This window comes from Stegodyphus dumicola, chromosome 4 (assembly GCF_044657685.1).
Source record: "Stegodyphus dumicola isolate Sdum_Otavi_A_Nest chromosome 4, ASM4465768v1".
Taxonomy (NCBI): Eukaryota; Metazoa; Arthropoda; class Arachnida; order Araneae; family Eresidae; genus Stegodyphus; species Stegodyphus dumicola.
Window position 1 is genome coordinate 185,982,321 of NC_140771.1, and position 23,329 is coordinate 186,005,649.

The window sequence follows — 23,329 nt, forward strand, 5'->3', positions numbered from 1 at the left end:
ACGACCTTCTGCAGCTCAAGAGGAAGGTTCTATATTTAAGGTTTAAAACTAGTCTTGCACACTTGCAAAACAAGAATCAGTGTAAAAAGAAATATTTCTTTTATTTTATTCGATATCCTCTAAACCATCTGGTTTTTACCAACTGGGAAAATAACTTTACTTTAGTTTTTTTTCAATAACAAACTTCATTCATCCAATAAGAAAAAAAATCATCCATCCAATAAGTAAAAAATCGTTTAACGAAAAATGTTAAATATTAAGTTAAAAATAATTGAATAACTTTAATTTAAACTCTCAGAAAATCAAATGCAGCAAGCTGAAGAGCAACTAATGAAGGGACACATTTTACAGGTAGGACGTTTGTTTTATAAGAGAAATTATTCATTATATATAGACAGAAAATATAAGATACTAGAAATATTTCAAAAGAACATTAGGATTGATGAGGATCATTATTGCTGAAATATTTGCAGCAGATGTATTTTCACGACTGTCATATTAAAACTATCAGCCACTTCAAGACGTTTAGTAAACACAGTTGGGAACTTTTGTTTTATTTGTTAATGAAGTTGCATTGCAAATCTGGAAGTTATTCATTACATATTTTGCAATATTTCATAAAAATTTAACATTTAAAATTAAGCAGAAAGCACATATCAAGCTTAAGGTATATACGCTTTCAGATGGTAGTAAAAGACATTTTTCATATATAAGTATCAGGGATAAGCATTACACCTTATACTCCATATACTATATTACATTGCTGTCAATTGTATCGAATTTACATTAACCTAAACTTGCAAAGATAATACTCGATTGTTTGGGTACAGCAAAACAAGCTAAGAGTATCTGCCTCAGAGGAAAAATGCCTTTGTGACTCTTATCTTCCGTGGGCCTTATCTTTATCTTCCTGGCTCTTATTTTTGTGCCTCTAGAATAAATTTAGTATCTTTCTGTGTATACAACAGCAAGCATCAAACAATTTTCTCTAAAAAATATATAGTACAATTTGATACTTCCATCTATAAAATATGCTTGTGTTACCACTTCATTTTGATGTGCTAAAATGTTTATAAATGTAATATCTATTAGGTTTTTATTTCATGAAACAATCTTTTAGGTTTTTTATTTCACGAAATAAAGCATGAAGTGGAATAACACACTTTAAAAAGTTTCATTGACAATATATTTTCTATGAAAAAAAAACTGACCACAGATGTTATTCTTCTAAAGATCACATTATAGATTATATCATAGATTCTGTTATCTTCTAAAGATAGCTCCTTGACATACACTAATATGCCAGAACTAAAATTAGCCTTTTTTGAAAACCTATTAGAAAGTCCATTTCTTATTCCGGCTTTAAAACCTTTGCTGCGCTCAATCGAGACAGCGAGGTTAGCGACGTTGACTGCGTACCGAAGGTTCTGGTTTTGAATTTCGGAAAAGGCATGAATGTCTGTACATGTATATTATCCCTACGGCATGGGACACTCTAAATATGCAGCGAGCTGAAAGACCTCTCCAGAGGTTGGTGATAGGGAAAGAGGGATGGGCACCCTCGGACCTGTTCTTCCCGAGCTGCTGTCCATCAAAGTTGACGGCGAAACTAAGCAAAGTCCTCGGCGTGGTCCTCAAGGCTCTTCCCAACGAAAGAGGTAACCTTACTCTCATTGCTACGATGTATTTCGTGGGCTTGTTCTGATGTTATTGCCAGACAAGTGAGATAAATCACAACAACAACAAAATCTTTGCTACATACTGCCAAAGTAAAAGCAGGCACTAATTTGCAGGGCTACTAATTTGCTATTTTAATTACTTTTAATTAAAATAAAAGGTACTTCAAATTAAAATAAAAGGTAATTTTAATTTAAAATAAAACATATTGTAATGAAGAAGTCATAGAAAAAAGAAGATATTGTTTATTAAAAAAAAAAAAAAAAAACTTGCTACTCACCCGCAGAAGCAGGAACTGCAAACATGAAACCCAGAGTAAGGAATACTTCGTATGTCCACATCACTCCAAATGTTCCTAAGAGATTAGCCACTTGCAAAGAGAACATTAAAAAAAAAAAAAATAATCATTTATTTTACGTCATTTATCAAAATATAACATATCAAAAACTTAATACCAATACGTAATAATACAGTGAGTATAACAACTCCTTGTATCCTAAAGAAAAAGAACGCTCTAACGGAAGGTCGCCATAACAAAAAGGAATTATGTAAAAAGTCCACAAATATCTTCCCCGATTAGAAAACATGACTCATCACGAAATATACATTTAACTTCCCAATTCATGAACTGTGAAAGTTTATGATTTAAACGAAAACATTCCCGAACTTCCACATGTGTACCCGACGTAACATGCAAAATATCCAACGAATATTCAATTTCACGCCTCACATGCTTCAACAATCGCCGTGTCAGTGTGTGAATGGCATCGTCGCAAGGTAACAACATCAGGAACTGTTGGGTCATACACTGTCATCAATATACCCCCAAAGGGAAGAAACTAAAGGGGTTCTGTAAGAAGACGTGTGCGGCCTGAAACTGACTACTCGTTAGATATGTTGTGTGCTACCAGAGTCGCACATATAAAAATTTATGGAATGTTTTGAATATGATTATAAGTACTGAGAGATTATGTATTTGAGGCATATTTCGTGTTCCATTATTCTTGAACAATCAGGAGTTATCATGTTTTGTAATCAGGGTAAATACTTATAAACACCCATACTTTGAAAAGTTGGGGACACATTACCCTGACAGTTCAAGGGAATATTTCAATATAACTAGCGAGTATTTTAATGATCGTAGAATACACGTTTTTCTCAGTATTTTATGTTAAACATACTAAATTTATTAAATTACTTTATGGAATAGTATTTGGAAAAGGGGAATTGGCAAGCATAAACCTGCCTAAAGTACTTTGAAATTAATAGCATATACTACTAGAATTCAAATTCCTTCCCACATATTTTAAATTTTGTTCTTTTTTATGCAAATGCTTAATCTTATAGGTTCAATGCAACGCTCGGCACGTTCATACAACAGATTGATTCGCGAGTACAAATAGTATCTTGAAAACCATTTAGGCATCTGGTTAGCGCTTTCTTAAAACTTCAACCAATCATTAAGAAATTCATACATTGATTAAATATATGAAAAGTTTCCTCGTTTATCCTGTAACTCATTTATTTTCAAAAACATTTTAATAAGGCATCTGTGAATTGTCTTCCAGATCAACAGACGACTCATGCACACTAGAAACAAATGATTGTTTATCTTAATTCTAATTGCCAGAAGCTGTGACAGAATGAATCTTGAAAGCACACGTTTATATAAACTTTCATAAAAAATAAAAGCAAAATTTAAAAAAAAGCAATTAATAAAATTTTACAGAAATATATTTTATGATAAAGACTATATTTCTTCATCTTCCTCGCGCATTTCTTTCAGTCTTAGTATATTTTTAAACTGTCTTATAGTATTTCTATATCTTGTATGCATCCCTTTTTAAGTAAGGAATATAATGAATTTACGTAAAAATATAATAGTAACACTAAATAGTGTATTACATATGTACACACAAAGAAATCGGGGGAAAATAATTAACTAGCTTGCGATCCCATATAATAAAGCCTGAAATAAAAATAATGAGAAAATCATGACAGCACAATCTTCACAAACACTAATCTATAAGGTGCGAAAAGAATACGATAGGATAGTACTGAAAAAAGGCAAAGAAAGTTAAGTCATTTCCCTATATGTTTTCAGGAGTATTTTATTAATGCTTTTGATTTCAACACATATTCACAAAACATTTTCGTTAGAACACATGATAAATCGGTGATATTTTTAAAAACCTGATATGGTCAACGCATGACCTCTCGCCAGTTTCATGTTAAAACATGATTTTTTTTTTATTATTCTATTTTCCTACACAATGGACAATGATAACTATTCGTGTTCATGTACACATCTAGTCTCATATCTCATGCTTTGATTTCAAAATATCGTATCAATCATAGTATATAATCTGGTCATATAGTGTTTCGGAATTATAAATCAGTCACTTATTCATAAAACTTTTTAAAATAGCATATCGTTAGAATTTTTAATACAATGTTGTTATATATTTCTTTTTATATTCACTATATTAATGTTTGCCGTATTATTACTTTAAAAATAAAATATAGCAATAGCATTTGGTAGCAGCATTCTTTTATTTGAAAAGTGATTCGACACAAAATTAAACAAGCACATAATTTAAAGATTGAAGCTAATACATACAAACTGACAAGAATATAATCCAAGCATTTTTTGTTTCGCATTAAAAGAATTTATTCACTCTTGTCACTAAATAGAAACCAACCTCTTATGTTTAAAATTTATTTTAAAAAGTAAAAATACAACAGTGATTCAGAAACAATTTTCCACAGATTCCCAAAAGTTTGGAAATCCTTTTACACATTCAAATTGAAATATTAGAGATATATTCTTACCCGGAGGTTTAAACACATTACAGTTGACTTGGTTTTACTGCATGCATGCCATACGTACTGATGTATTTTTATATTCCTGAAATAACGCATTTTATATTCCTTCTAGACATTATTACTCCTGTCTTTTCAAAAGCGCTGGGAATCCACTCGCAAACGTAATTGTTTAGGGTCTCATCAGATGTGATAAAATAAAGAAAAGGTACTTACACTGAGCTTATTAAAATGTATGTTAAAGTTTTCTGCACTTCTTAGCATTACAGGTAGTAAGTGATCTAATACCACCATTATAATTTAAAACTACGTCATTTAGTTTCTGATAGATACACACAGAGATCGACTGTATTTATATATGTGTCATAAAAGAGTACAAAGCTGGTAGTTCAAGTTTCTCTGGAAGTATTAAAATTTTAATTTAAAAGTATTTTGACACACAGCCACAAGATTTTCTCCCCTAAAATTAATTCACTTTTTTTATATGCTATATTAAAAGTACTTCAAAAATTTTTTTATGATATTCAAAATTAAAAGACTCCTTTAAATAAATTTTGAATGGAAGAAACTCTGATCTAGATAACTGCTGGCTGTTAGAGAATTGTATCCTTACAGTTGCACGTTACTTTTGATCCCAATGCTAGTGTATATTTGGAACAGAAATTTGTGGCAAAGTTACAAAATACATCCTTTCTGAAGCTTCAGTTTAACTCAGTTTACTTAACATTTATGTTAGTAAATTTATTGCAAAATATTATTAAGAAACAAATATTGTTTCTACACGTGTAATTTTGGCAAGGATTACGACTGCTGTAACTGACTGTTGTAAGACAGGTAAAATATTGTATATGGCATAGTTAGGTAAGATTTTCAATCTTTTATTCCGGATTGGACTTTATCCAAAGGGAAAATATTAACATCAGAAAGGACTTTCGAGTATTATTAACCGAAGCTAAGTCCAAGGATTGTTTTAGTTTGTTTACGGCAAGGCACTCGAGTACTATCTGCATAAAGGAAACGATGTCTTCGTGGAAGACATTCTAAGGAAATTAGCATGTGCACACATTACACATCGGAAAAACCATGAAAACGCCCATGCAGCCAACCCGTTCAAACCCCTAATCGAACAACCAGAAATGAATGATGTTATCACTCTGCCGCTGGTAGGCACTAAATTGAAGGAAGAGTTAAATTTGGGAATGGGAAACTATTTATTTTCTTGCAAAAAATGATAATTATTAAACTGAAAACAATAAGGCAATATTTTTTAAACTCTTAACTGAAATGCTATCGCATTCGAGAAAAATATTTAAACGTTATTGCCAATAATTATACTTACAAATTTGATAAATCGAAAGGGTAATAATAATTTTCACCAAAATGAACAGAACAAATACGGCGAATACTCAGTCTACACTAAAGATCCAGGCACTCAAGAGAGCAAACATTGTTTAGGTTAATAAGTGGTCATTTTCGGAAATTTCAGTACATAATTTCTTAGAACAGAAAAAGAAAGCAGAAAATAATAATGTAATAAAACTTTCAATGTCTCTTTCTTTTTTGATTTGTTATTTTTAAGTAAAATCAATGGATAATTTATTGAGCTAATTATAATAAAAAACATGATTTATTATTTTTTTTAATTACATAAAGCTAGTATTTTCAGGTATTCACGGAGCTCTTAGCAGCCAGGTCTTCCAGTCGTTTAATTCGCCTCTGTTCCTGTTGCTTGCTGACGACTGCTTTAAGATCTTAAAATACGAACTTTCTACAAAAAAACTGCCTGTTGCTATTAACTCTAACATCGTTTTCATGACTAATCTAATAAACTAATTTATTCGCATAAATATTTCGCGATATTTACCTGTGTTTTTCATGCGAACTAAATGTAATCGATAATTTTTCATTTATTAAATATTGGAATTGAATTGTCCTCAGTTTCATTAATAATTCATTACTTTTTAAACTGGCGTTTCCCTTTATAAATATATATGTTTCAAATCTAGGATAACTTTCAAAGAATGCTTGTTATGGTTTTATTAAAGAATTCCACTAAAATCATCAGTACTGCTGCCATCTATTGGAAGGCGATTAAAATACGTTTTAAAACCGCAGAAGAAAATAAAATTATTAGTTTGCTTTGTCTGTACATTCTATATATTTTACACACATTTCGATACAGTATTTCTACATGATGCCCAAAGGTATTAGGGCCTCTTCTATAAATGTGAATATTTCTAAAATTTATGTTTTAATATTTTTATAAAATATATAATATTTGTTCGTAAAACGTACATATTGCTGCAAATTTTTCCCAGTGTTAAAAGCTTTTGAGAACATAAATTCGTTGATCGTTGTATAAAAATCTCGCATACTTTTCGTAAATAAAAATAAATGGGAATATCTTAAAATTAAATTTAATTTATCTCATTTAAAATTTCATATTTTTCCATTGAAATTTAAAATAAAATATCTTTACAAATTTTCATACATATCAGTTTAATAAATTTCTTCCTATTAAAATAGAATATCTTTATTTGCGTTTTAACTTCTTGTATCATAAAGCTATCAGGTGAGAAAGGAGCAAACACAGATTATCTCTGTGTGTGTATATATATATATATATATATTATATATATTGAAAAAAAGATGAAAACTAGTTTTTGAGAACAAAGGAAAGAATCTGAATGTGAAACTTAAAAGAACACTAATAACATATAGTCAGTATCTCTTGTTTACTTTTATTATATGCAAGATTACGAATTTAACAACCTCTGTTTTGCGTTTTATATGTAAATCAAAAATGCTTCCAGACACTATGCTTTTTCCAGCAATTATATTTTTTGGCATTAATTTGTATTTGGGCTTTTATAAATAACTTATTTGTAAAGGTAAATTAACCATACTAAAAAACTATTCACCAATTACTATAAAGTAACCATACTATTCTCCAAGTCTTATTGTCCTGGCATGATATTAGATTACAGTGACTATGATCATAAACTAAAATTATTACCTAAAATCAGAGAAAACGTTTCCCACTTCTTCGAATTTATGCCTGTCTTTTGCTAAGACTCAAAGGTTTCTGAAACGGGAGGGAAGTGTCGTCTTCTGATGTAGCTTGAAAAAACCCCATCACCTGGTGTAAACATCTGGAATGTCTGAAAGACATTTTCCTTTGTGAGGTTCATTTTTGGTTTGGGATGGAAAAAAATCCTTTCGATGGTAATAGGATGGACGATCGAAAGATACTGCTGCTCTAACAGGCATTATCATGCCTGTTTGCTGTTTGGCTTTTAGAATTATCATGGAGAAACTCAAATTGGTGTTTTTCTTAGAGTATGCAATAGAACTTTCTGAATGGTGTGGTGTGTGTGGTGGTGTATTTAATTATGGCAAAGCACACTAGGGCTATCTGCCTAAGGGGAGGGATGCCTTCGTGGAGGACTTTCTAAGGGAAACTGGCTCGTATACACGTTACACATGAACTTTCTGAATGAATTTGCCAGAACACCAATGTACGTGTTATCATGGAAACGTGCTCTTTCGGGCTAAGATCTTTACTTTTACAATGTTTTTGCCACTAAGAGGAGCAGAAAGGCCTACCACTTCGAGCAGATCTTCAATGCTGAATTTCACATCTCCTGAGTACAATCTTATTCGAACATGTCATGCCTATCCTTCATATATTTACAAAGTTTAAAACATAATTTAAATGTGTTTGTGGTTCAATTTACAGCCACTGTTACACTATTGCTTGCTGCAATGTTGTTAATCGGATTCTGCAATGCCTGATTTTACGTCACATTCAAACGTTATGGAGTACCTTTTCTGCAGTTCGTTATTAGCTCAGCATTGCACGTAAGCATTGTTAAGCTGCATTAAAAGTTATCTATATAATATGTACTTGTAACCTTTAAAAACGTTTGCTAAAATTAACAGTAGAGTAGTTCTTGAAAACATGGAAAATTATAATACTAGTCACATTAAAAGTAGCACCCATCATAACACACATATTTCTTACAGTGCTGATGATTTTTCTGGAAACAATCGTAAAATGCCTCTTTTGGTATCCGCTACCAGACACTACTTCACGTCATTTACTTTATCTTGAGTTTCTGAAAATTTTGGCATCTTGATGAAAGAATATCAGAATCGCAAGGTTGTTGGTTCGTTTGGTTGGTTATCACACGAAGCTGTATGCCTAATGGGAAGGATGCTTTCGAGAAGCGCTTAAAGTAACTCGTATTCACTTTACACATGAGGAAAATCATGAAAAGAAAAAAACCAGCTATTTCACATAGGTTCGAACCTAGGAGGAACTATCAGTATCCAACAGTCTTTAATCACTCTGCGTTATGGTGGGGCGGAATTTCCTCTACTGTACGATCGAAAGACATATCTAAACTCCTCTTATACTACATGCAAAGTATACTGCCTTTAATGAGGTCACACCTTTAAGTCTTCTGTAAAAATATTCTGAAGGCCCTTCATTGTTAATTATAAGCATTGAGATTCCCACATCACATGACTTTCTAGCATTTTTTAACACAGATAGAATCTCTATCAAACGCTTTAAGAGAAGACAAACTAAACTTTACCTTCCGAAAACGCAGTCAGCCTTATAAACGCGAGTTGAAACTGAATCGAAACTAAAGCATTTTACACAGTAATTGTATGAATTAAATATTCAAATTTGATTTAAGTGGATAAATCTTTAAACTGAAGATTTTTAATTTCTTGATGAAACCTTTTCAATTAATCTTAAGCATTGGACAAATGTATCCCCTATTTTGGTGATTTACTTGATCAAATTTTGCTATTTAAAGTAATTAACTTCTTGGATAAAATACAGATTTATTATTGAAAAATAAAACCAATTTATTCATTCAAAGACCTTTTTTACAGTTAATATTAAAAAATTAATAAATATTCAGTAAAATATCACATTTTGTGTAAATAATACAGGCACTCCTTTAATAATGTTTTGTTTATTAAACATATAACTTAACTGCTTCTGATTTACTATGCTCTCACTGCCACGTTGCGGTATGTAAATATAGATCATACAACATTTGATATGTATGCATACATTATATATAGTGTTCTTTAAAGAATGCTATTCTCAGCTTTACGCATTCAAAGCGCACATTCAGTGCTGCCATCTAGCGGACGGAGATCAAATAATTGTGTAAGGAATTTTTGAAGCTTTTTTTTATTATTATTATTTTTTTTCTTTTATCGCGAATTAATGCAATGCTAATTTATGCTCAACAAAATTATTTTACTTCATTTTGACAGATTAGTATTGTAATAAATTTAAGAATGCTGAAGGTTATACTTCGGTTTTAAAATAGAGCAAATAATGAAATACGTTGTGCTGTAAATATTCCTTTTAAGGTGTAATTAAGTACAAAGATATTATTGTTCCTTCATTAAGCAAATTTTCATTGTTGCTGCCATAGGTCACAAGAAAAAAGTATGGTAATAGAAGGAAATGTAATGTGGTAAAAATAATTATAAAAGTATGGGACAGATTTTTAGCACCCTCATGTTTAGCCTTTCAGTCCATTTCCACTATTAACTTTTATAAATGAAGATAAATTTAATGCAATTCTTAAATAGAAAAGATTTATAACGGAAGCAAGAGAATTTCACATTTCCCACAACTTGCCAGCGAAGAAAAGACTAATAACTGGCACTCACCCCACTCTAGATGTGACACCTCCAAATTACTTCCCTTCTAAAGCCAATCTTGTGAGCTCTTAAAATAATCACATCAAATGTCACTATTTTAATAGCATTTAAGAATTTCATAAACTATAAACAGGGTCTTAAACATTATTCCAAACAATGAGTTCCATGACGGAACCAACCAAGCAGCTGTGTGAACATGCCAAGCGTTATATTGAATTTAAAAAGAATTGTACATTGACGTTTAAATTGTAGGCATAGTGTTTCTTCAACTTTTGGTTTAGGATAAACTAAATATTTCTACATATACTGTATACATGCATTTAAATGCATGTATACAGTATCTACATATAATGTGTACATATAAAATTGTTAAAATTCAATGATTTATTGCTAAAAGCTTTGTTTGCTTAAAGAAATACAAGAGTTATTTGGCCCTTGCATAAATGCATAAATTGTTAAAATCGTTAAAATCATGCATAAATTGTTAAAAATTCAATGATTTATTACGAAAAGGTTTATTCGCTTAAAGAACTGCAAGAGTTATTTGGCTTTTGACGTAAATAATAATAGCAAATCACAGTTCCTAAAATATTCCCTCCTTTTGCAGAAAAAAAAATTCCTTTTATAAATTATACACTTTTTAACTTTTAAAATTAAACCAGAGACATTAACACTACATGAAAGCAATAACAAACTATTGTTTTCAGTTCATCAGTGATACATACCTTAACTTTCAAACTGGCTAATGGCTGGCATGCACAGGAACATAAGTTAATTTTATTTTAAATAATAGAAATGAAATTTTATTCTTGCTCTTATTCTAAATTTATTATAAAATAATCCTCTTAATAACAATCTTATAAAATCTGTAGTAAATATCTCAAGTTAAAAAGAAAATTCTGTTTTTTGTTGTTATTTTAAAGAATTTAATATCTTGTATTGCTTCCTCATAATTACTAGATCAGCATAAGATAGTAAGAAACAATTTTTGTGATGGATAAATATATGATCTAGAAGAAATACATGGCAACTATCCCATAATAAAATATTTAAAATTAAATATTTAGTCTCAAAATTTATTCATACTTACAAATGCCTTTCTTCTTACCTAGGATTCCCTTTAATGTCAAATCTTATTCATACAGTTTAAGTATAAAAACTGAATACACCATTGAATAGGAATTTTAGTTACTGCTTTCTTGCTCCCGTGAAGAAGAATGTAAAGCCTAATAATATATTGCAAATCTTCGGATAATAATTGGAACAAGCATGAATAGCACAGTCTAAGGCTTTTAATTCCATTAAAATAAACATGACAGATTCAACAGTTAGCTTAGACCTTCACTGAAATTTATCATGATCAAGATACGAATGTTATAATTTAGTTTACTAGTTTAACGAACTTGGCAATATTACAAATTCATGAGACTTAATGGTTTATTTTAAGACTGTTTTGAAAATTATTTCTTAGGATAATTTTGCATGCATACACATACATATAAATGGTGTCCATGAAAATTTCGTATTCTCTGAATAAAATTATTAGCTTACTGAGGGTTGCCAGATTCACCAACAAAGCTTACCAAAATATGTTTAAAAGATATGAAAAATTAATTTCAATCTTGGTTCGTTTAACAAAACAGCTAAGTCTTATTGTACATAGGTCTTATTGTACCTTTGAAAACAGTTCAACGTGCAAGTTCAGTATTTATACAGGCATAGCAAGTTTCATGTTCCCAGAAATTCCCTGCATTCAGATTCCTCTTTAGGATGAATATTTGATGTATTTCTTTGTTTCTAAAGTGAAATGTTAATTTTGCTAACACAGTATTTTGATGTTAATTCCTTTGCGTCCATTAGAATTACCATTTTGTCAGGTATCTCAGAATGCAAATTACACTGAATATAAATCGAGAATGAGTCTTCTAATTCATAGAATTCAAACCGGTATAGATCAAACCGATTTGGCCTGAGAATCGCACTCAGCCAGCTTGAATATATAGCGGAAAATTTTTTATCTCTTAACATGTAGCTTTATAATCTACCTTTTTTAGGGTCTAGCTGATAATTGAAATTTGAATTTGTGGATTACTGTTCAAAATATTTGAATGCCTAAACTCCATTCTTCATTTTAGTAGTAATAAAATAAGTAGTTTTAATAAACCTTTTAGATAAGTTGTCCCTGTTATTGAGATTTAATTGGATTTCTGTAAATGAAATATATTTGGCAAGTTTGTCTTATGTAAAACAGTGTTTAATCCTTGCTAATGTATTTTAATTAGAAGAACAAAAAGAAGTACATATCTGCAATTATTGTTTTATGGCAGAATATAACAAATGAAACAAAGCTAAAGGAGAAAAAATGAATTTCAGCACAGAAAACACTATAATAAGCATATTTTATACACTTAGAGAAATACTCTTCCATGTGTTTGTCATTCTTATTTAGAAAATTTTGCTTATTTGCGAAACTGAAAGGACTGCCACTTGGGGGAATATTTCTTCCATCATGTGTAGACAAACCAGTGAAACATATGTATGTGCAGCTATGTGTCAAATATTAAATATCTTTCTTCTGTTAAATAATTGCATTTCTTTTAGGTGGCATTAATTTAAGCTGAACAAATACGGCAATTTTTCCCTACCATTTCTTCTATTTTTCTACCAGTTGAATTTGTCGTATTAAGGATAAAGTCTTATGTTCTAGATCTCTAATTTGTGAGCACAAATTCCTAAACTAGGAGTCTTACCATAACTACTTAATTTAAAACTGTTTCGTGTGTTAAACTGAAATTTGCATACAAAATAAAATTGCAACATTTTTCTTTACTATTTAAAGATCTATCTATTTTATTTCTATTCATTTAATTTTTTTATTTTTCTCGAAATTATGTATTCAGCTCCCATAAAGCAATTATTTGCATTTTTACCTGTAATGTTGGTATCTTTGCATCCAGCATTAGACTGCAGGAAAACAAGTTTATCAAGGGACATAAAAATCGTACAAATAACCTTCACATTAAGAGCTTATATCAATAGTTTTGAGCAAGGTTAACACTATCCCTTGAAGTATAAGAAAGAGAGTTAACCCACATGTTCTTTTGTTTATTAAAGAAAAGTCGATGGAGATATTGATATTTTCTTACAATAATTTAAAATGAATGCCATTTATTAAACTTCGGAATATTGTGAAGAAGAAAAATTTCATTTGTCCAGAATTGCAACCATATATTTCTTACCCTTTCCAGCAAATTGCAAATGGGTATTTAATTTTATCACATTTAACGATTTTAAAATGTAAACACAGGAACAGTTTGAATATAGAAGACGAATCGTTTTCCTCCTTTAAGAAAATAGGTATTTTATAGAATGCCGAAAACTGGCTGATTATGTATGAAACGATAAAACATTTCACACATTGCCTAGGCATTTTATAGAATGCCAAATAACAAACCGGCAAAGTGTGAAATACACGTCAATATGATACGCAATGCTTAGGGAAAGTATATAATATAGTGCAATATATTGGCAATTAAATAACGAGTGTGACAGAGGAAAGTCTCTATCGACTTCGAAATTCAGAAAGAATTTTAAAACAGCTTTATACGAAATCACAGTTTTATGTTCTACGAATTTGCTTAGAATAAAATATATTCTTGACCAAGAAATTCCTTTCTTGACAGTCGCAATTGCTCAGTCCAATCGAAAAGGATTCGTCAAGTGTACGTGTAGAACAAAATACCAAAACATAAAATGCTTTTCATTAAAAAAATGATGAAGATAACTCAAAATGTCATTTAAGCCCACGATGTTACAACAAATAGGTTTAATTTTAATTTCTTATTTTTAACATGAAAATTTTGTTTTATGTAATAAGAAAGGCATAAATTTTGTTTCAAACAACTTTAATTTTTTTTAACGTATTTTGAATAAAAATTATTTAATGGCACCTTTTCGTTATTTTTTCAAAATAACATTTGTATTTTTGAGGAATGAAAGTCTTGTAAATAATAACCATATTGTGGCCTTTTTTTCATAGTTTGCCTAAAGATCACTTTTCGTTCTACAGAATGCCTAAGTGTTACATACAATGCCTAGGTAAAGTATTTAAGAATTCTCATATTTCATAGTTTGCCTACAAACGCCAGGTATACGATAAAATGCTTCACTGATGAACCAATGAAATGTAAAATTGTAATGTCTCTTGTAAAGGGAGGAAACAAGATTTATTAAATGACTTATGCCATTTTATGGGTTTAATGATATATCTGATTTACAATTCAAAGTACAATGCATACATGTGTTTTATTTACTCCGTGAATATACTATAAAAATATTAACTCAAAAGTTCATATATTTTCTGAAAGTATGTATCACTTAAAATGTTGGTAACTACTATTTTAGGTAATATTTTAAAACTAATATCTAAAATGAGATACTGATATCTATATTTAACTTACAAAAAATAAATAATGCAGCTCCTACAAGAGGTAACCATGGTATATCGTTCCAATGAATTGTTTCCATTTTTGCAAAATAAAGGGCAAGGAAGAAAGGCCACATCAAAAGAACATTGCACAAACCTACGACACTGAAGAAGAAAGAAAGCTGGCCTAAACTTACATCTCCTACGAGTTTTTTGAACAGGACCTGGAAACAAATATTACAAAAAATCATTATTTTCAAGTTAAAAATTAAAATATATTACAATTGAAGGAAAAAGTGTTAAGATTCGTTTCTAGATACCTTTTTTATGTAAATGCTAGGCTTTTCTATTAATAAAATTAGTTTTGCTGTATATTAACTACATAAAATATTGTTAAACCTTGATTTAAGATTATCAATGAGTGTCAATAAAATACAATTAAAAATATAGTATTTTATGCTATATAAGTTTTATTTAAAATGAATAGTGTAATGAATGCACTAAAAGGAGAAAAATATCATTATATTGTTTAACGGGAATAATATACGAGTATTAGATAATTCCATTTACAAAATTCCTCTACAGTTTTATATCGCAAACAATAAAAGATAAATTTAAAATGATAATGGCTTGTACATTTCACAGTATGCTTAAATTAATATATTTCATTATTAAGTTGCCTCCATTCTTTTATTATCGGCGATACTATTTGAAAAATCAGTTTTCTGCCTCTAAATTCAGGAATTATCATGGCCATTTTAAATTAAAGCATATTGTATAAAAGTTACATAACAACTTTTTACTTGCATTTTATGTATGCATTTATTTTTTAGTCTCAGTTGCACATTACCAATAATTAAATTTTGGCCATTATTAAAAGACAAGCAATAAATTCAAAGAAAACTAATAAAAAAACTAATTGAACATCATTTTATCTAAAGATGGAAGAAATCGATTGAATATTCAGTTTCATAAATTGGATATAATAACAATGCTACAAACATTTTACTTAAAGTTAATATGGAAAAAAAGGATATTGCCATTTCGTCATAATATACGCCAAGATGACAAACTGAAAAACTTTCTCCTGTCTGCTTTAGACTAAAACACACTTTTATTAAAAATAAAGACAATTGCTCAATTAGTATTTCTTTATCATCCTTACTTTAAAAGAAGGTTAAAGGTATGTTTTATAATCTGCAAAAATTTCAAAACTTCGTATCCAATTCATTTTTAAGTGATTAAACTTTTAATTCATAAACATTAATCAATCTAAAAATTCAAGCGATTTTCAAAACATTCGATCAAAATTCAGAAATTAAATTACAAATTTCATAGAAGTTTCACTGTAAAGGTTTTTCCACTGTATCCGGTGGTGCTAACAATAAAATTCTCCTATGCTTAGATTTTTCGTCAGATGAAGATATATAATAAAAAGTATTATATACAAAGTAAGTACTATATAAAAAGGTATACATGCATTTATTAATATAATATAAAAAGTCTCAACTGAATTTTGAAAAATAAAATCATTTAATCACATTACATTGTTATCAGCAAATAGCGTGGGCACATAATTTGAGCACGATAGCTTATCAGAGGTAGGTTCAAAATCGATAACAGAATTTTACCCACAATAAAACACTACGAGTGAACTAAATAAAAGCTTATAATAAAAAATATCGAGTATCAGGGGTATTATTAAGTGAAAGCATTGTTTCATTTCAGTTGTAAAACATGATGTACATCATAACATCTTAACAATTCTTTTCGTAGTTGGCAATTAAGAATTCTTTTGAAAACCAAAAAATATTGCTTTTAAAAAACGTATCAATGGATAATAATCTTATTATTATTATGAAATTAATTATATAATATTTGTTGTAAAACAGACAAGTAGTCAACCTCCATTAAGCAAGGTAATTAGTTATTGGTTTTCCATGTTTCAGTTCGGAAAAATGTAAACAGTTTAATCAAGTATTTCATTCAATCGTGTATGTAAAGTTATTTAAAAGTTAGTTAGATCAATTTATCGTAAATATTACTATGAACAGAAAATTCGGAACAAAAACGGAAGGTCTTTTAATTTTGAATGTTTCGAGTAAAATTATGTGCATATAAATATGCTAATTAACAAATACATAATAACAAAAGTTAGCTGCTGAACTGATAGACAGAAACAATTAAAATTTTCATAAATTTCTTATCTCCGTTTGTTTTTATGTTTCTGTCTCATTTTCGCCCACTTATATATATATTTTTAAGTACCTACATCTTAAATTTTCTTAATGATTTCTTTATTTTTTTCTGATTGATTCTACTTATACAAAAGTTCATGCAAAGAGGATATCGCTGGAGTCAATACGAGTAATATGAAATTCTAAGTAAAAATGAAACAAACTTAGTTCCATGGAATGCTAAAACTCTGTATCCTCACTATAGCCATATGCACGAAACACAAAAAACATGATAAAATTACTACACTAATTACAGATGACTATGGAAAAATATGATCAGAACTGTTACATATATAGCACCAACAACATTTACCAATTTGAATCAAAATATATATTTCAAAGTTGTAAATAACTAATTTTTGTATAATAAACGCAAACTCCGCTAAGAGAGTACTTTACTTTTACTTAAAAATGCATAAGTAATTAACGAGCAATTAGTAACTTGGTTAATATGCAAATAATTTTAACTTCGAGTTGAATTTCCAAAATATAAACGGTTAATTGGATGAAATATAAATGAAGCATTTTCGAAGAAACTAGTAATTCATCGAAAGTAAACAAAAAAAAAAAAAAAGATTGAGTGAAACTAAATTTGGTGAAAATGTGCCTTGGCGATTTTCAGTAGCGCGCCAGTACAATCTCAGAATACGTTGCATAAACAAAGTTGCGAAGGCGGATCTATGTGACGTTCATAAATGGGTGGGACTAAGATCGTGACGTCACAATGTATTATCTACAGATGTAGAAATAAGTATACTAAATTTTTTTGTATTTCAAACTACTATAATACGGTAAGTGAATTGTAACAGTTATTAAAACTGTAAACAACGTCGCAGTCTCTCATACAAGGTGAATATTTTTAAGCTTTAGTATTTATACAAATAAAAACATATTTTTTAAAATTTTAATTTCATATTGCGGAACATTTTAACTTTATCATCTTTACAAAATTACCTTATTGCTACGTAACGACACCATCTCTTACATACTAGTAAGTAAACAATCTTCATTATTTTCTAAAAATTTTTAAGCTTTACATTAATAAAAATAAAATATTTATTATTGAATATCAACATCGTACACAGCTTTCATTTCCCTGTTTCTTAAATTCCTACACCAAGTTCTGTACTCTCGTATTAGAATTCTACACATTAATAAATTAAAAACATCTAATTTCTCACAATGAAAGAAAATAAAAAAAAATATTTAAAATAAGCAATTTTAAAAAGAAAAGTATTTTCACTTACCCTTTTCAGGAAAATAAAAAGTCTTTGTTTTTTTTTTTTTTTTTTTATTTATGTCGGGGGGAAAACTTTCCTAAACCCCGTCTTTAAATTTACTCCGTTTCATCGGCCGTTTCCGGTGGATAAATCTTTATGATTGCCGCTAAAAAGGCACGATAATGTTCATCACTTAGTGAGTAGTTGTTCCATTTTCGCCACATATATTCCGCTAAATATGAATCAAATTCGCCATCTATGTGGTTTGTATTTCGACGTAAATGACGTTTGATTCCAGACCAAGTACCCTCTATGGAATTAGTGTGCGCACCCGACTCGGGATCACGGAAGTACAGACTGTGATTGACAGTCAGATGGCCCTAACCTAAATTTTTTAGTCCACCACATGCCTTCCAGCAGTCTGAAACCACAGTTGATCCCGGCAACACCAATTCAACTATCATCCTCTCCAAACTCTCCTTTGATCTATTCTCAACCTCTCTAAAAAATATCTGTTCGTTCCTCTTTCTATACCACCAATTACCCAATGACCGTCCACTTCAACTATCACTCCTTCACCACCAATTGGAACACTATCATTTATCACAGTCGTCATACACACTTCTCTGCAAAGCATAAACCAATCAACAACAGCATGTTCATGCACTTTCACTTCTTGAATCACAGATTCATTTCCCATTTTCAAAAACCAACACCTCGTAATTCTCAAAATATCACATATGCTCAAATGGCTATGACTAAACCATGAACCTTTCCTTATACTCCTACAAACATCATGCGCATTCACTTTTCCTTGCTTTCTACATCGCCATTCAAATCCATCTATACTTCCCTTTCTCTCACAAAAACGCATATTTTCACCACATTTCGAACAAAAAAAAAAAAAAAAAAGTAGCAATTAAACCAATTTTCATACACCATTCAATGACAGCACGTTTCCCTTGCACTTTCAATAAAGTAATAAATTTACATGTATTTTCACTCACCTCTCTCAGCATCACAGATAAATCCATAGCGACTGTTTATTTAACGAAATATATGCAGAAAAATGGCAAAAACACACAGATAAAACCTCTCGATTGATAACTTCCACATAAGAACATTCAAACGGCAACTGAATTAACTGCTCAAATTACGAAGTAAAAATTCCAAAAGAAATCGTCTGCTTGGAAATTCTTTTTAACTGCAAGTATATTTTTGAAAGCGTAAATATCGTCTGCTACTTGACAATTTGTCTTCGGACATTTATGCTCTCTCCGAAGAAATTTATTCGTATCTAATTATTAAAAAACGCTGTGAAAGCCATCGCTTTTCGATATCTAAAGCTACGATAGGTAATATTGTCAAGGATAGGAAATTAAAGAAAAGACAACAAATATAATGAAATTAAAAAACAAAATAAAGTCTGAAATTTAAGATTTTACTTCACGCCCCAAAGGTGAGCTTTCCTAACACTTTGCGTGTTACCTTTATTAATTAAATATCATGTTCTTCGCACTTAAACTGTAAAATTCAGTTCAACAGCAATACCGCAAAATAATTTTAAAATAAGCATATCTCTAGATTTTCCGATACACAGTCTCGCGCGCTGGAGATAAAAATGTTATTTTTCTGTAGAGCATTGTCATTGCTTGCTTTGAAATTCCTCAGTATGTTAATAAAAATTCGTTAAAGTTTACAAAATATGAAAACGATAATAAAACAAATTCCAAATTTCAAATTTGGGCTTCCAGATGCCCATATTCGCAGGAGGATTACATTATTCAAAATTTGATGTTTCTAGGTACCGTTGTTTATCAAAATTCGGGAAACATACATACATTTATGAAGATTTTTAACCGTTTAATTCCTTTAAATATAATACAGGGCGATAATATTTGTTGGCCACAATTTGAAAAGGGAAAACCCGCTTAAAGTGAATCATCGCAAAATGCCGAAACGAAATTAATAGCTCTTCTGGGCAAATTTTTCCTTTGGACTAATAATTTAAAACTCAATTTAGGTAAGTTTAAAACACAAAATACCATTAGTTTCGCTTAAAAGCTACGTGTAATTCACAACAAATGCGATAGGTTTAAACTTCGTAGAAATTTACAACATTTTCATTCAAACATGGAAGTTTATTTCTCTCAAAATGCATGATTCATGCGAAGGATTCATTTGTTAAAATTTATCTGTGTGCATACATATTTTCTAAGAGATATCAGTCACTATGCATACCAAAAGCTACGTGTAATTCACAACAAATGCGATAGGTTTAAACTTCGTAGAAATTTACATTTTCATTCAAACATGGAAGTTTATTTCTCTCAAAATGCATGATTCATGTGAAGGATTCATTTGTTAAAATTTATCTGCGTGCATACATATTTTCTAAGAGATATCAGTCACTATGCATACCAGAAAGAGTGTATAGAAAAACCTGCTATACAATTTGAAGTCAGTTAAATAAGATTAAAGAAATCAGAGAATTACACAAACTTGGCATTGCGCACTGCCTTGGCTTTGTCCATGTGCAAGTCGATCTATTTTTACTTAGAAAACATTAGAGAATTGCACAAACTCGGCATTGCGCGCTACATTGGCTTTTCCCATGTACACATCGATCTATTTTCACTTGAAAAAACATCCCAGAATTGCACAAACTCGGCATTGCGCACCACATTGGCTTTGCACATGTGCGCATCAATCTATTTTCACTTAAAAAAAATCCTAGAATTGCACAAATTTGGCATCGCGCACAACCTTCGCATTGCACACCACATTGGCTTTGCCCATGTGCACATCGATCTATTTTCACTTAAAAAAGCATCCCAGAATTGCACAAACTCGGCATCGAGGCACAAACCTCGGCATTGCGCACCACATTGGCTTTACCCATGTGCACATCGATCTATTTTCACTTAAAAAACATCCCAGAATTGCACAAACTCGGCATTGCGCACTGCATTGGCTTTGCCCATGTACATATCGATCTATTTTCACTTAAAAAACATCAGAGAATTGCACAACCTCAGCTTTTCCAATCTTCTAGGATCGAGCCAAAAAAAAATACAAAATATTAAAAATAAGCATATTTAAAACGAACCATACAAGAAACATTTTTTTTACTTACCCTTTTGAAGAAAAATGTAACGTCTTTTTGAGGGGTTTTATATATGAATTTATCTCAGGGGGAAACACTTTTGGATCCCCCCTCATCTTTAAATAAATTTACTAACGTTTTATACGCCGTTTCCGTAATATATGCAGAAAAAAGGCTAAAACCCACAGGGGGGGAAACACTCGATTAAAAAAAGAACCACCACATAAAAACATTCAAACCGCAACAGAATTAACAAGTAAAAATTTTAAAAAAAATAAAAAAATGAAAGCTTTTAGATTTTACATTACGCCCAAAGGGGCGTTTTTTTAACGTTTTGTGTATTACCTTTCTTTAGCAAATATAATGTTCTTTACACTTAAACCATAAAATTCAGTTCAACAGCAATATCGCAAAATAATTTTAAAATGAGCATATCTTTAGAATTTCCGATACACACTTTTGCGCTCTGCTCGTCAAAATGTTTTTTTTTTTTTTTTCCCGGTTCTGTGTTGCCGTTGCTCGCTTTGAAATCTTTGATTTTGCTAATCAAAAATTCTTTCAAGTTTTACAAAATATCAATCAGATAATAAAAAAAATTCTAAGTTTGGGCTTCCAGATGCCCATATTAGGTTGGAAACGTATGTTATTCAAAATTTGATGGCTCTAGGTACCGTTGTTTTATCACAATGCGAGAAACATTTATGCAGATTTTTCAATATTTAATTTCTTTAAAAATAACACAGGGCGATAACATTTAGTGGCAACAGAATAACAACACAGCTTCAAAACATCGGGTTAGCCATGTTGGCGCGTTTATTGCCCATTGAAAAACAATCGCTAAGCAATGGGCTAAACCGCATTTTAACCCTAAATTTTTAAAAACAGTTTTCTTATGGCATTAAAAACAAATAAGCTATAGATTTCTTTCTTTCTTTTTTTTTTTTTTTTTTTTCTAAAGAAATACTAAAAATGTGTCATATTATCTTCCTAAGCCAATGTAACACTGACGGCCTTTGGTTGAAAGTCTGAAAAAGTTTTTCCAGCTAGAAAAGCAACAGTCAGTGGCGCCATCTATTGTAATTCATCAAAACTGTTTTTAAATGAAACTAGTTCGTCCAGTAATTGTTGCAGATGACCACATTGGCTCACGTTTCAGTAACAAGTGAAGAGAGCTAGATTTACCCAAATAAAATATTTACAGAAAAATAAATTACATTCTGCATGAATCCAACTTTTAAAAAGCATATTATTTACCATAGGATATTTTTCGTCTTTGAAATAATATTTGCTGCTGCAAAATACTGAAACCTGTATCATTTTCAAAAACAAACCAAAAACAAAATGTCTGAAAGAATATAGATTTTAATGATCTAGAAGGATTCTTTTAAAGTTCAATATGGTCAATCAGTAGAGATATCGATAAAGATGGCCAAGGTAGAATAGCCAAAGATTTATCGGGTATTAGATGAATATGCATTTAAGCAAACATGGGAACATTATATATCTTCTGCGTATTTAAATACTGAAATAAAAAGTCTTAAAGTTTTTAGAATTTAGCGGTCGTCCAAAAGGGTTTAAGCTGTTTTAAGCTCTCCCTGAGCTTGCAGTCTACCAGTCTACTGTTGACACTCACTCCTATTAACCCACCTTTTTTTTGTCTCTTTAGCTTTATTATTAAGAACCATTTTCTTTGCACTTACAAAGCTTATTGCTTACAAAGACAGTTGCTTTTTTTCAGCATACCAATATTTTTTTCTCTTTTTGTTATAAAAGTTTTGTGTGTTTAGCTTATTTATTAAATACCCCATTCTTGGAGATTACGCCACATAAAATTCGATTGAACAGCAAAATAACAAAATATTTAAAAACAGCTTATCTTTAGAATTCCCGATAGACAGTCCCACCCCCTGGAGATAGATATGTTTTATTCTGTACAGTGTTGCCACTGCTCGCTTTGAAATCGTTGAGTTTGTTAATCAGAAATTCGCTAACGTTTGTCAAAATATGAAATAGATAATAAAACAAATTCGAGTTCAAAATTTGGGATTCTAAGTGGCCGTGTTAGGGTGAAGGATTACATTATTCAAAATCTGATGGCTCCAGGTACCGCTGTTTTTTGACAATGCGAGAAACATACATACAT

At 30.4% G+C, this 23,329-nt stretch overlaps 1 protein-coding gene across 4 annotated transcripts in view; it reads right to left on the reverse strand.

The window, feature by feature from the left end:
* The window catches only part of LOC118186414 (solute carrier family 35 member F3-like), a 618,729-nt gene that overhangs the window by 44,606 nt on the left and 550,794 nt on the right, over nt 1-23,329 (reverse strand). For all 4 annotated transcript variants that reach the window (XM_085815872.1, XM_035356499.2, XM_035356500.2 and 1 more), the window contains exons 5-6: nt 14,658-14,847; nt 1,958-2,047 (exon numbers count right to left, since the gene is read on the reverse strand). In XM_085815872.1, the coding sequence (XP_085671998.1) occupies nt 1,958-2,047; nt 14,658-14,847 (280 nt within the window). The remainder of the gene's footprint in view (nt 1-1,957; nt 2,048-14,657; nt 14,848-23,329) is intronic.